Source organism: Rhopalosiphum padi, chromosome 3 (genome assembly GCF_020882245.1).
Source record: "Rhopalosiphum padi isolate XX-2018 chromosome 3, ASM2088224v1, whole genome shotgun sequence".
NCBI classification, from domain to species: domain Eukaryota; kingdom Metazoa; phylum Arthropoda; class Insecta; order Hemiptera; family Aphididae; genus Rhopalosiphum; species Rhopalosiphum padi.
Window position 1 is genome coordinate 5,204,798 of NC_083599.1, and position 14,535 is coordinate 5,219,332.

General features: G+C 26.4%; 2 protein-coding genes across 2 annotated transcripts in view; both read right to left on the reverse strand.

Moving 5' to 3' along the window:
- Positions 1–290: 290 nt before the first annotated feature.
- Positions 291–1,734, reverse strand: LOC132928051 (uncharacterized). Its single transcript, XM_060992613.1, has 6 exons — positions 1,606–1,734; positions 1,295–1,438; positions 983–1,126; positions 705–815; positions 530–587; positions 291–393 (listed from the first exon to the last, which is right to left on the reverse strand). The coding sequence occupies exons 1-6, from the start codon at positions 1,645–1,647 to the stop codon at positions 329–331; spliced, it is 564 nt and encodes a 187-aa protein (XP_060848596.1). The 5' UTR covers positions 1,648–1,734; the 3' UTR covers positions 291–328.
- A 12,107-nt stretch (positions 1,735–13,841) lies between these two features.
- The window catches only part of LOC132926847 (SRSF protein kinase 3-like), a 44,923-nt gene continuing 44,229 nt past the window's right edge, over positions 13,842–14,535 (reverse strand). The window contains exon 10 of the mRNA XM_060991255.1: positions 13,842–14,294. Coding sequence (XP_060847238.1) covers positions 14,110–14,294 — 185 coding nt within the window. The 3' untranslated portion in view covers positions 13,842–14,109. The remainder of the gene's footprint in view (positions 14,295–14,535) is intronic.

The window sequence follows — 14,535 nt, forward strand, 5'->3', positions numbered from 1 at the left end:
TTACTATTTAGTATACAATCATGTGTCATTGAATTGAATGTATCATTTAACACACCCAAAATAGAGACCCACACAACACCTAATGTACAGCAAAGCGGTGCAATCGTCTACCACTTTTTTTTGTAATTTGTCAGATGTTACTTATCAAAACTAATAAATAAAATTTGTGGATTTAAAATAGAGTAAACTTAAAAATGTTGAATAATCCAGACAAATCACTAATGTAGACCACCTATTGGTGAGATTTTTTTTGGAATTATCAAGGGTACATTAATATATGTATTATACAATTAAAAAATGTATACAAATTTATTTTACCAATTACATGTTATGTGCTCTTATATGAATGAAAATAATTTTCCCATTTCTTTTCATTTTCTTCTTCCTTTTGTTCTGGAAAAAATTAATAAGAAATTATAATATATATATTCTACGTATGTTTCAAATTTAAAAATATATCCTTTATAGCAACATTTAAATACTTACTTAAAACAAAATTATGTAATTAATAGTCATGTTACTAACTTACTTTGTAAATTTTCTTTAAGATTTTTGAAATGACTTTCTATTTTTGAATTTGAGAAGCTCTATAAAGGGATACATAATAATAATAAGATAACTAATTAGGTAGATAGTAAATAATGTTATAAAACAAATTAATAACACATAAAAATATTAAAAATTATAAATATAAAAAAACAAACCAAATTTGATTTTCTTATACTGCATGTTATACCCATAGATAAAGCTAGTTCTTGAATGGCCATTCCTCTACCTCCACATTTGATTCTATTTGTTTTAGATGGTATTTTTGACTATTCAATCATAAAAAATAAGATTATTATTTTAAAATCAATAAAACATTTAATTATGCAATTGTTACACAAATTTTAATATTTTATTTTTTAACTATATTAATATGTAGTTTTATTTATTTTTTTTTTACTGTAAATATATATTAATTTGTATTTTGTGCACTTACATTTGAAATCGGTAAACTACCAGACGCTACAGAATCGTTCATCCACTCAAAATCATGGTTTGGTCCATGTCGGGAACGATAATTTGAATAATTTGATGTTTCATTAGTTTTATTTGGTTCAGAATGCTTAGATATTATTTTTGACTATTGAATCATAAAAAATAAGATTATTATTTTAAAATCAATAAAACATTAAAGTATGCAATTGTTACACAAATCTTAATATTTTTATTTTTTAATTATATTAATATGTAGTTTTATTTATTTTTTTTTTACTGTAAATATATATAAGTTTGTATTTTGTGCACTTACATTTGATGTCGGTGAACAACCAGACCCTACAGAATCGTTCAGCCAGTCAGAAACATAGTTTGATCCATGTTGGGAACGATCATTTGAATAATTTGATGTTTCATTAGTTTTATTTGGTTCAGAATGCTTAGATATTATTTTTGACTATTGAATCATAAAAAATAAGATGATTATTTTAAAATCAATAAAACATTAAATTATGCAATTGTTACACAAATCTTAATATTTTATTTTTTAATAATATTAATAGATAGATTTATTTATTTATTTTTTTACTGCAAATATATATTAATACAATTTTGTGCACTTACATTTGAAATCGGTAAACTACCAGACGCTACAGAATCGTTCATCCACTCAAAATCATGGTTTGGTCCATGTCGGGAACGATAATTTGAATAATTTGATGTTTCATTAGTTCTTAATTTGGTAGTATAAGTTTTTTTATATGTATTTGACGACATTCTGAAAAAAAATATTTTATTATAATGTCTATAATATTTTGATCGATTTAAACAAATTATAAACAGTTTATTTTTTATTAAAATTAATAACTAAATATAAAGTACCTAAGTACTTACCTATTTCACTAATTACTATAACAAAATAATATGTTATATTAAATTACCTATAACCAATTGTAAACATATAAACAGGAATATAAAAATAAAAAACGAAACAATAATACAATAAATTAGTTTGAAAAATTCACAATCAAAATGTTAAAATTTATTTAACGTAGATATTTAATCGATTCAATAATAATAATTAAGTCAGAGGTTTGAATAAATCACAAACAATATTCAATTAAAAAATAAATTTTAAAACCACATGAATTTATGAGTAATGGTATAGTATAGTATAACCTAAATAATGGTGGTATAATGTTTATCACCGTGACGCGATGTGTGATAACTGTTTTGAAAGTAAAATTTTATCTGTACCATGAAAAAAATGAAGATACCTAATACAATTTATAAACTGTTTAATATTGATAACAAGATAAAATAAAAAAAAAAATTTTTTTTTTATTGAATTTGAAATAATTTTGTTAAAATTCAATTTTAAGTGCAATTGTAGGTACTTATCGTTTAAAATAAAGAAAAAACAAAAGTTTAAAAGTGTAACACTGTTTTTCATCTATCAAGAAAATTACGAGGGGTTTGACTAACCTGAATTTTTTGACAAATCCTAACCTAACCTAACCTTGGAAACCTAATATCATGGAAAATATTTTACATAGAATATAATAAAAATGAAAAAAAGAATTAAAAATCTAAAATCATAGAAATTTAAATTAAAAAAATTATATTCCAAGAAATTAACATTTTTAATAAAATACGTTTCCTTTTAATTATTTTCGTAACGTCTGATTTCCGTGATATTAGTTTCCAACACTTTATATGCTCCCTTTTAGAGTTTTGATTTTTCTCCATTTTAAACAATAAATACCTACAATTGTACTTAAAATTGAATTTAAATAAAACTATTTTAAATTCAATATAAAGAAAAATTAATTTTTTTATTAAGATTGTTATCAATATTTATCAGTTTATAAATTATAATAGGTATCTTAATTTTTATCACAGATCAGACAAAACTTTACTTTCAAATCTGCTGTCACAGGGAGCATAATATAAAGTCTGGTCCGTGAAAAAATTTAGATACCTAATACAATTTATAAACTGATAAATATTGATAACAAGATAAATAAAAAAAATTCACGATATGCGTACCACTCGAGGTGAGACAAGATAATAAAATAATTTAATAATTATGTTTAGGTGGGTACACGATTTAGAAATTGTGGAAGAAAGGCAAGATGGACGTATCCGAGTTGGGTCCGAGATAACATTTATGATAAAGATAAACAACTAATTGGGTCCGTTTATAAAAACTGTACCACCAGGCGGATTTGGTAAATTGAGTCCTATATTATTATTTTTAGGTAAACTGAGTCCCCTTTAAAAATCGAAAGCGGTGAATTAAGTCCCCTGTAAAAAAGTTAAAGCGGTGAATTAAGTCCCTTGTGAAAAAATGAAAGCGGTGAATTGAGTCTCTTATAAAATATTTATTCTAGTAAATTAATAATACTTATAATAATTAGTACTTATTTTCTAAATTAATAATAATAATAATGGGCAATCAATGTCAACTTTTTAATAAATAATACATAATTAATATTGTCAATAATAATAATAATAATAGGTAATCAATGTCAACTTTTAAATTAATAATACATAATACATATAATAATTTATAATAATTAATATTTTTAATAATAATAATAAATAATACTCTTGATATTAAACGGGTAAATATTTTAATGATACGAGCTTAATAAACTGAAGTCTACTAATTTCATTATTTTTGTACTTCGTCATTTGTTCTCTTAATATATTCTCCTTTTCTATGTTGTGTTTTGATTTTTTGCATAAATCTTTACTTCTTATTTGAATATATGTATTAGATTGGATTTCTTTGAGTGCATCAATAAAAATATAAATATTTGGATGTGAAGTATAAAATAAACTATTCAGCTTTGCGTGAAATGATTCACAACTATTTGTTGTACGATTAGATATTGTCGAAAATTCAGCCCAAAGATTAGGCGGGAATGTAGAATCTGGTGCAATGTATGTTTTTAAAATATAATCGGTGAATAATTTTATATTTTCATTTGCAGGAAGCTTTGGCATAATATCTTCAATGAAACAATCGTAAACATCTTTCGGTCTTAAAAATGGTAAACCAAAAAAAATTTTTAAAAAATTACTCTCCTCCGAATTTCGTTTTTTATAATTTGTACTTAAACCAAGGCATTGTATTTTTTTCCACCAACTTTGTCCAAGGTGAAAACGACAACCTTTAATATTAATTTTTGGCCAAACTTGTTGCGCGACATTATGGATAGATTTTTCAGTCAATAAAAATATATTTTGGTGAAAATGTTAAACCAACAATTGTACACTGATCCATCGTATACTTAAAGGAATAAAAATAAGATTTGGTTTCCTTGTTTGGCAATAAAAAAAAAACTAGTGGGACATACATTTCATTCACAAGTGCGTGAGTCGTAAAGATTTGTAAAAAATATTTGGGACAACTTTTAAAAGTACCGTCAACGTATATCGTATTTGTTTCACATAAAACCATTAAGTTGGACGTTGTTGAAAATCCGATAATATTATTATCGTAATCATTAACCATTAGAAAGGGTTCGTCCGTATTAGTTTTAATTATTAATTTATTAATAACTTCATGCGTTTCAATTACAGTTTTTGGTAAATTAGGGTGGACAGTTGATCGAATATTTCGTATATTTCTTTTAATAAGAGCCGTATCTGACAAAGTTAATGTATTTACGTTTTCTCTTTGTAATTCGGAATGTAAAAGTTTAGATGGCTTACTTGAAATATCTTCGACAGCTTTTCGTTTGAGGCTATTGCTAATTTTTTGCCAGTTCAAAGTTTTTTCGTCTGGTTTATTGTGTTTGTGATCTTCAAAACTATCAACAACTGTGTTAGAATTATTGATTTTCAAATAGCACTTACATGTACTTAAGGAGCAAGTCCACCGCTGAACTTCATTTTTTAACATTTTATGGAACCGAAATTTGAAACCATTAGAAATAAAAATTGTTTTATTACGTTCACTTTTCATTACGTCCATTATAAAGTTGATATAGATGTGCTTTATACTCGCAATAACTAATGGTGCACGACTGTGCGTATAGGTAATATTGAAAATTAGTCAACAGTAATCGCGTCTAAATACGATAAGATAAGTATCTTTTTAATGCGCGACATTGGTGTGCTTATATGCTCGCAATAACTATAATAGTGCACGTGCGACTGTACGTATAGGTAATTTTGAAAACTAGTCTAATAATATACGAGGGACTCAATTCACCTCTTTTGAAAAACAGTAATTTTGTTTGGGACTCAATTTACCTACGCCCCCACCAGGTTCCTACGTAAGGCGGTTGGCCTAGGATGGCAACTGGCAAGCTAAGAAGTATATAATAAACTGTCGTACAAGGAGCGGGTGACCAATATTATAATGAATAAACCAATTAATTTATATGCGCATGTTAACATTTTTTACTATATATACCTAATGATATTTTTTAAAATTGTACACTATATACCTACTAATATTAACATTTTACATTTTTTACTAAACTTAAAAAAAAAATATATAGAACCGCAAAAAAATATTTTTAATCATACCCCAGTTCTGATTTATAGATCACTGACAGTCCTTAGTCTGTAAAAATGAGAAGGGAAATATTTTTTTGCACGGACCCAACTAGTGTAGTACCCTAAAATATCCCGGACCCAATTAGTTTTGTACCTGAAAAACACCGGGACCTAACTAGGTTAAATAAGGGTCTCCCGGACCCAACTAGTAAACGCCGGGCAAGATGTAGTTCGATTTCATATAGCTGAGGATCCTTTTGTTGGTATGTTAAAAAATAAAAAATGTACAAATCACCTAATATATATTGTTATTTTATTAATATTAATAAGTAATTAATAACTAATTACCTGCATTTTATAAATTGTATTAGGTATTTTAATTTATAAATTGATAAATATTGATAACAAGATAAATAAAAAAAAAAATTTTTTTTTATTGAATTTAAAATAGTTTTGTTAAAATTCAATTTTAAGTGCAATTGTAAGTATTTATTGTTTAAAATGAAAAAAAAAACAAAAATTAAAAAGTGTATCATATTTTTTCGTCTACTAATAAACTTACGAGGGGTTTGGTTAACCTGAATTTTTGACAAATGCTCTTTCAGTCAAATCTGCAATAAAAAATATAAAATTATTTATTTGTATCTTATATATTATGTAGGTAATTAATTATTTACTACGTTTGTATGCATCAGTTAATGTGCATTAACTAAATACGCATTAAATTATTTCACATTAGAGAACGGGTTTATATGCATCTAAAATGTCAAGATTAGACGTTGAATAAAATTATAAGTTAACGCGCATAGACCTATTTTAAAATGTCAAATTATAATTATTTTAGTCATGAAATCCAAAGTATAAAGCATGGACTAAAAAACATTTGCATTAACTTATAATTTTATTCAATATCTAATCTTGATAGTTTAGATGCAAATAAACTCGTTATCTAATGCTAATTAATTTAATGCGCATTGTGTTAATTCACATTAACTGCTGTATATAAACGTTGTAATTAATTACTTATTAATAAAATAACAATATATATTAGGTGACTTGTATATTTTTTATTTAACATACCAACAAAAGGATCCTTAGCTATATGAAATCGAACTACAACTTGCCTTTCTTCAACGATTTCTAAATTGTTTATGACTTGGAGATAATATAAGTTCATCAAATGTTCCATATTATTAAAATTTGTATTTATTTTATAATTTTCTAAATAGGTAATAATAAAAATAACTATATTAAAATGACCACGATTTCACAAATAAATTGTTTAATTTGAAGTAGGTGAGCAAATTTTTGTATTGTTTTCACTCAAAAATAAAAAATAATGTTAATTTATACGCTAAAACACGATTAGTGTTATTGATAGACCCACTCTAATAAGTTTAACTAAAATTTTAGTGCACTAATAAAAAATTTTTAGTGTGCCACCGTTCAAAAATACGGTTTTTGCCCTTGCAATAATATAATGTATTAACATATTTATCTATTTACATAGGTACCTATATAATTATAATATTTTTAATTTTTTTTTAATTGTTATTTATATATTAAGAATATCATATTATGTATAAAAGATTAAATAAAACGTAAAACATGATACATTTTATGCTTACTTTTTTTCCTTTTAACTTTTTCTTCGAATTCGTCGAACTTTTCGATAGAAGCTCTAGCCACCTTGGTCCAGCTTACGTGCTTAGCATTTTTGTCGTGGTATAATTTATTTTCTATTCATTTAATATGTAATATTATGATGTGTGATGTTTTACAAGGTATATGCAGTATAAATAACTAATAATAATACTCAAAATAACTAGGTAAATTATATTTTAAATTTATTGAAAAAAATTAAATAATATGTTGATGAAAACAACTTACCTATATTCCATATAGATTCCTCCTTCGACACCTCCATAATAAATTGTTCATTGTCAAACATTTTATTTTTGACAAATTTAAAATATTATTTAGGTAAATACTTTTAGTATTAAACTAAATATTGTAAATTAATATTACTACTTTTAGTAGTTACTTAGTACTTAGACATTTGGTACTTTTACTTAACTACTAAGTACTAGCTAAAACTTAGTAATATAAGCAGACAAGCAGTATACGTCTCAAAATTACGACAGACGAATTATGAATGAACGTAAATAAACGCGGGCAATCGCGGCGTTAAATCGTCCGTGTGTAAAATCAGAAATGCATTGAAAAATATTGGGAAAAATATTGTTTAATTATAGCTGAAAAACGCAACCGAACGCTCAAAATTAAACAAGCGCGACCGAACGCGCGTCTCATTTATGTGTGTGAATATACCCATATAAAACTGCACGTTTAATTTTGAACGATTAATCGCGACGTTTTAAAAACGCGGACGCGCGCGTTCGAATCGCCTAGTGTGTAATCCCCTTAATAGTTGAACTAAAACATGATGTTTTAGTGTAATAATATGATTGATGTAGTGGTGTACTAATGTAAAATTGACCCCCTGATCGTCGACAATATTGTAATTCAACCCACGATTATTATCTTCAATCGTGTTCACACCTAAACATAATTATTAAATTATTTTATTATCTTGCCTCGCCTCGAGTGGTACGCATATCGTGAATCAGTAAATATTATTTACTTATTAATAATCCAATGTTTAATATATATGATTTTTATTGAAGAACAGTTGATGAACACCCGTGAAGTTTGCTAAAAATTAAACATTTTGTATAAAATCACACTGTGTAAAGGGAGTGTATAAAATCCGCCATCGTCCGCGATTAATCGCTACAGTCGCTGTACGCTAATTTTAGACGAATATTCGCCGAAGACGGCTAAAATTAAACACTTTGTTTTGACTGGGTATATTCACTGTCTATTCACACTGGACGAATGTTCGCGACGTTTCACACGAGGTAATCATGATTTGGCTCGCATTTTAACCGCGTAAAATATTGTTATAGTGTGTAAGCATCGTGTTCTAGCGAGTACAAATTCGTGGCGATTCAAAATCGCGTCTGTGCGCCGAACTATTCGCCTACAGTGTGTAACTTGTAAGCTGTGGCGACGCCAAGGGTGGGCACGGTCAGACCATTGCCCTCCCTGAAAAGTCCATGGCCCGCCCTGAAATTTTATGAAATTTTTAAATTTTAAATATTAAAATTTCCATCAAAACCTATATATATAAAATATTTTTCATTGTCTTTTATTAATCCCACTGAATATACGTAATCAATGATTATGAGTGTTATGACTTACTATAACACTGTTATCGGGTCATTACATCACAACAACGTCCGACGGGAATATTACTGGTATAATCCATTTTTATATGTTATCCAAACACAATATTTTATAGAAAAATATTACATTATTAACATGCCATCTTAATCAAAATCAAGTGATTTTTGTTTTTACAAAAGTGTTATATCAAATTATAATTTATAATTTCTATATATATATATATTATTTCAATATAGTTTTATTTCACTATGTAAATAGTTAAAAGTATTCTTGGCAGCCGGCAGGAGCCAGGAAATGTGGAGCAAAGATTTCACATATTATTATAGGCAATGGAATTATTAGAATTTGGTTTGGGAGGAGGGATAATAGATTTTTAGCAAACATGAATTGTCATTATTAATGCTTTGTTCAAAATGTTAGCAGTAAAAAAAGTTTTGGGGGGGATCTATCCCACTCATCCGCCCCTGATTATAGCCTATAGGTATTATATATTGGCTCTTCAGTAAAATTATGTGCCTCAAGTTGGCCCTACCAGGCATAAAATCCTGGCGCCGCCACTGCTTGTAAGGGTTCAGTATTATCTTATTTGCTTATTGTATGGACTTTTAAAATACAGATTGTAAAAAAATCTTTTGAAAAAAAAAATTATAATGAATTTAAGTTGTAAAGAGGTGATTAATTAGTATTTGATTATTTTGCATTATAATATATTTACATTTAATTTCTAATTAAACCTAAAAATCCAGACCCTTCTCTTTTATATCATTTTATTTTTTATTTTCAGATTTTCCGTCGACTATTGGCTACTATTAATCTAAGACCGTGGTTACAGCGTTTAGCGTTAAATTATGATTGGTGTTGTATATAAATATATAATTGGATAATTGAATTGCTGTTTAAAATAATTTAAATTTATTATTATTTTTATTTTATTTACTATTGTAGGAATCAAGTACTCTTTAATGGCCGATTTTTGTGTTTAAAGTAAAAAAAGGTTAAATAATAACAAAATATCATGTAGGCCTCTTACACTGTATTACAATCATACAGAATCATTTTATGCCAAACACTGATTATTCTTTCGCAGTGTGACGTTTGACGACGACGCACGACAACGGTTGTCCACGGCGGCGGTCCGCGACGAGTACCTACGACGATTAGAAATAATAATTTTATTTTATTATAGGCCGAAATGCCGAATTCCTTAGCGCTATCTATCGGTAGTAATTACGGTGCAGCGTATTTTCAATCTTGTCAACACAAAAATATCATATAGGCCTCTCACACTATATTACAATCATACGGAATCATTTGATGCCAAACACTGATTATTCTTTCGCAGGCGACGAGTACGACGATTAGAAATAATTACTTTATTTTATTATAGGCCGAAATGCCGAATTCCTTAGCATTCTCTATCGGGAGTAATTACGGCGCAGCATATTATTTTCTATAGCAGTGGGCCATTCTATAGTATTTATAATCAATGGTGTAATATAATAATTGACAAATATAGAATAGAACAATATTATCCGTCGTCGGGTCGTCTCACGCACACGCACAATAAATACATATTATATATATAAACATAATAAAAGTAGATGTGGGATCGTTCGGTCGTCGGTGCTATAAGCACGCGACGATCACCGAATAGCGTCCCACAGCCATACATGGAAAATAATAAAATCATAACTTTAATACTATATAAAAATTATGTATATATGTATATCAATATCATATTATTTTATTAGGTACCTATTTTACATAAATTCTCTATTCCTTATTTATGAATATCCGAATATGACAATATGTGTATTATTTATTAATTATTTACAAGTTTAGGTAGGTACAATAAATGTTTTAAAATAATCGTCACACTACGCAGTACGCACTATTATACTGTTGTCTTTGGAAATGTTAACTGAAAAACGCACGTGATTGTGCAACTTACAAAACCTCATAATGTTTAGTGACTTTATGTACAAACTAGAAATATTAAAAAAAAAATGTGCACAAAAATTAGTTGGTTATGAATTTACGATGCGTGACGGCCTTCGATAGTATTTGTAGTGTTCGTACTTCGTTGTTTGTACAACGTTATTGAACAACGAAAATAATTAGAAATAGTGTAAAAGTGTAGTGGAATTTGATAATTATTATTACCCGGATCTGGTCTAAATACAGTAAAATACTAAAATAGGCAATTTTCAATTAATTATCATATAATTTAAATTGAAGCCCGATAATTAAATTTAAATTTCACTATAATTTTTTACCAAAAACTTAAAAAATGATGCTCTTTATACTTATATTAACAAAGTTTTTATATCCATTTCCTAATGTATGAAAAAAAAAATCATAAAATAGGTTTAACATCGTTTCAAGATTTACATATATTAGAAATAATATAAATATTCGTAACACTAGGCATTAGGTAAAAGGTATTTATAGTATTTATAGTAGTATACATTTATAAAATTAATTTATTATATAAAACATACCTAATATTTAGTCCTAGTTTATACCCATACATGTTTATGTAAAGGTGTTGTCTTTTGCTTATCATGATTTATTAATATACATATAAATTTCATACACCATAGTATTAGCAATTTTTGAAACATAATTTTAAATAAAATAAACGATTAAACTATTAAAGTAATAAATAATACTGATAACCATTAATTACTAATCAATAGTATTGTCACAATAATAATATTTATATAGTCTTATAAATGTTATAATCATTTATTTAAATTTTATAAGTATATTTAATATTAGTTTCATTATGTACTATAACTTTATTTTACTTGTACCTTATTGAGTAATTGAATAGTAAAGGAACAAAAAAAATATTTGATTTTCAACTTGTTAATATTATTCTAGAAATTATTATTTGGCTGTCAGTACTTGGTACAGTATATAATATTTTATATTATAGAATATAATATACTTAGTTATATATAGTTAAATAGTTTAATTAATCCTTTTTAACAAATTGTATGTTTTTTATTTAATAGGTAATCGTAAGATTTATAATATTCTATATGTATTTACAATATACATTATATATTATAATGATTATAATGTACCTTCTTAATTCTTATATACCTATATATACTAAGATTTAAAAACATAAAGTACGGTATTTTATATAATTCGATTTTATTTATTTCCAATAAATATACTAATAATTTAAATCATTGTTGTACAAAAAATGTTTTGTTACCAGTATGATACATAGACAAAACTACAGTTAAACTCTTTTTTTGGGGAGGGGGGGCAAAGCTAGATTTTTTAGGTTACAGTTACCCATAACGATTTCACACTTCACAGTGCACCCATTCACCATCATTATACGTTTTATCATAAGTCATAACAATATTGAATAACTTAAGTTTACACCATCTTACTGAAAACTAAAAATTAATTTTTTACACCATAATACTCGACATTTTGAATCGTTATGTATTCAGGTATACCGTATAGCGTATACAAATGAAAAATAGCTTAAGTATTTACTGCTTATACAAAATTAAACAAAATAAAAACAACAAAATATATGAAAAAAGATATGAAATTTTTTTTTATAAAATCGTATTTATTATTCTATGGTTCAAACAAATATATACCTTTTTAAGATTTACTTATACATAAATTGAAAAATATAGTTATTGGCCTATTATATCTGTTACGGATATGTCGACGGTGAAATGAATTATTATGTTCCTTTTTGGTGGGGGGAGCTAATTCCTCTGAGCTGCAATTTATTTGAGATGATTGTAAGTTTCCACGTGAAATATAGTAAGTAAAAATCATCCATGTTTATGCGTATACATACGTAATTTCCTATAAATACGAATAAATACTTCAATGAATACAAATTTCCCTCCTACAATCCTATTATATTAAGACTTATAATAAGACTGATAAAGTGATAACTTTTATACAGTTGGTGACATTGAAATTGGTTTGTTTCTGTGTTACATTAAAAAGTTTAAAATTTAATTTTTAATTAGAATTAATTATTTTTTTTAAATTTTTATTTCAATCAAAAATTGTTTTAATTCCATTATTATTTATTTAAAAAAGATACACAGCTAGATTATATAATTTATATAAAAAGACATAAGATACATCTAAATAGTTAAGATTATATTATAATGTACCTAGTTCTATATGTTATGCACGCCGTGTACACTGAATAGTAAGTATTACATTTAATTGTATTCCTATATCTAGGAATTATATAAACACGTAAGGGTAACTTTATTTTCATGCAAGAATTGTTATATGTAACTGATTATCTGCCATATTTCACGTGGAAATTTACCAAACCCTTTTAATTAAGCCTGAGCCTATACGAGAGGGCATTCTAAAAAATTATTTTACGATAACGTAAAAGATAAAATTGACAATAAATTATGCAACATAAATTCAAACGTTGCCTGGCTTGAAATTAACATTCTGCATAAAGTAATATAACGTTAAATTAACTTGATAGCTTGGTGATATGTAATAAGTTGTAATTATTATACGAGTAGGTACTTAAAAATTATACTTAAATACACGCATAAATGCCATGAACGACATGTACAATTTTGTGAAACGGGTAGCGATTTTAGGTCAAATACTCAAATTCAAAGGTACATATTATATTATATAAATAATAGTAATAAAAACGATCGATTAACGTAACCCAATAATTATTTAAGTGTCTTGCTATTTTACTGTTAAATCGAGCACCCCGTGTATGGTATATCATTATTTATTACAAAGATTTTATTCTCATCAAAATCTTAATACATTGTAAATTTTATAATTTTTATATCAATATTACTTGATATAAAATTATTATTATTTATTTAACATTTTTAACGTAGGTTTATACAATAAATATCAAGTATATGTCAATTCTCTGCAAATCTTAATATACATAATTATATAAGTAAAAATTGAGTCATATATAAATGTAGTGCGTAAGGTTGTGGCCTTTAATATGATAGTTAAGCCCGTTTTTCTTTTGGAGAAAAGTACGAATTCTTAAAATTTCCATCTCTTTTTCTTTATCATAAAAAAAAAAAAATACATAGTCATACATGAGTATATTCTATATTTTTACAACATTTAAATATAACTTAATTGGTGTTATACAGACGCAGTATACATTCGGGCTTATACAGTTGGTACTATTTTACTATATAAACATTATATATGTATGTATGTAATGTATAATGATTTGTTTGTGTAATTAGTTTAAAAAAAAAATTTTCAAACACACGCATGTTTAATACAATAATGGAAATTTCACTATAACTACCTACTTATGATAATATAATTATTAATAATCGAATTACGAATATGTTATGCTAACATCCACGGGTTCAAGAGACATTGGGTCGCCGAAGCTCGATTATCCTGATCCAAGTCCAACATCGGTGTTAGAAATGATGAGAATGCTTTGGCTTCTTTAGTGTTCCATTCGTATTTCTCTGTCAACACGTCGTACAGATACCACGGTTTCAGGTTACTGATGTGCTTCAAATTTCCTGTAACGGAGAATCACGGAAAAATAAATAAAAATAATAATAGGTATAGCGCTATAGCAGGTACATAAAGGTTCACCTAAATGATGTACCTATAATTATTTTGCGCCATCGTGGGCGTTCAATTAAAGGTTAATTTAAAGAAGTATTAAGACGCACCGTTAGTTAAGAGTTCTGAATCAGCAATATATTTTAGGTTTAACAGGTTATATTAATATAGTTAATAAATTTATAAAGAACATTA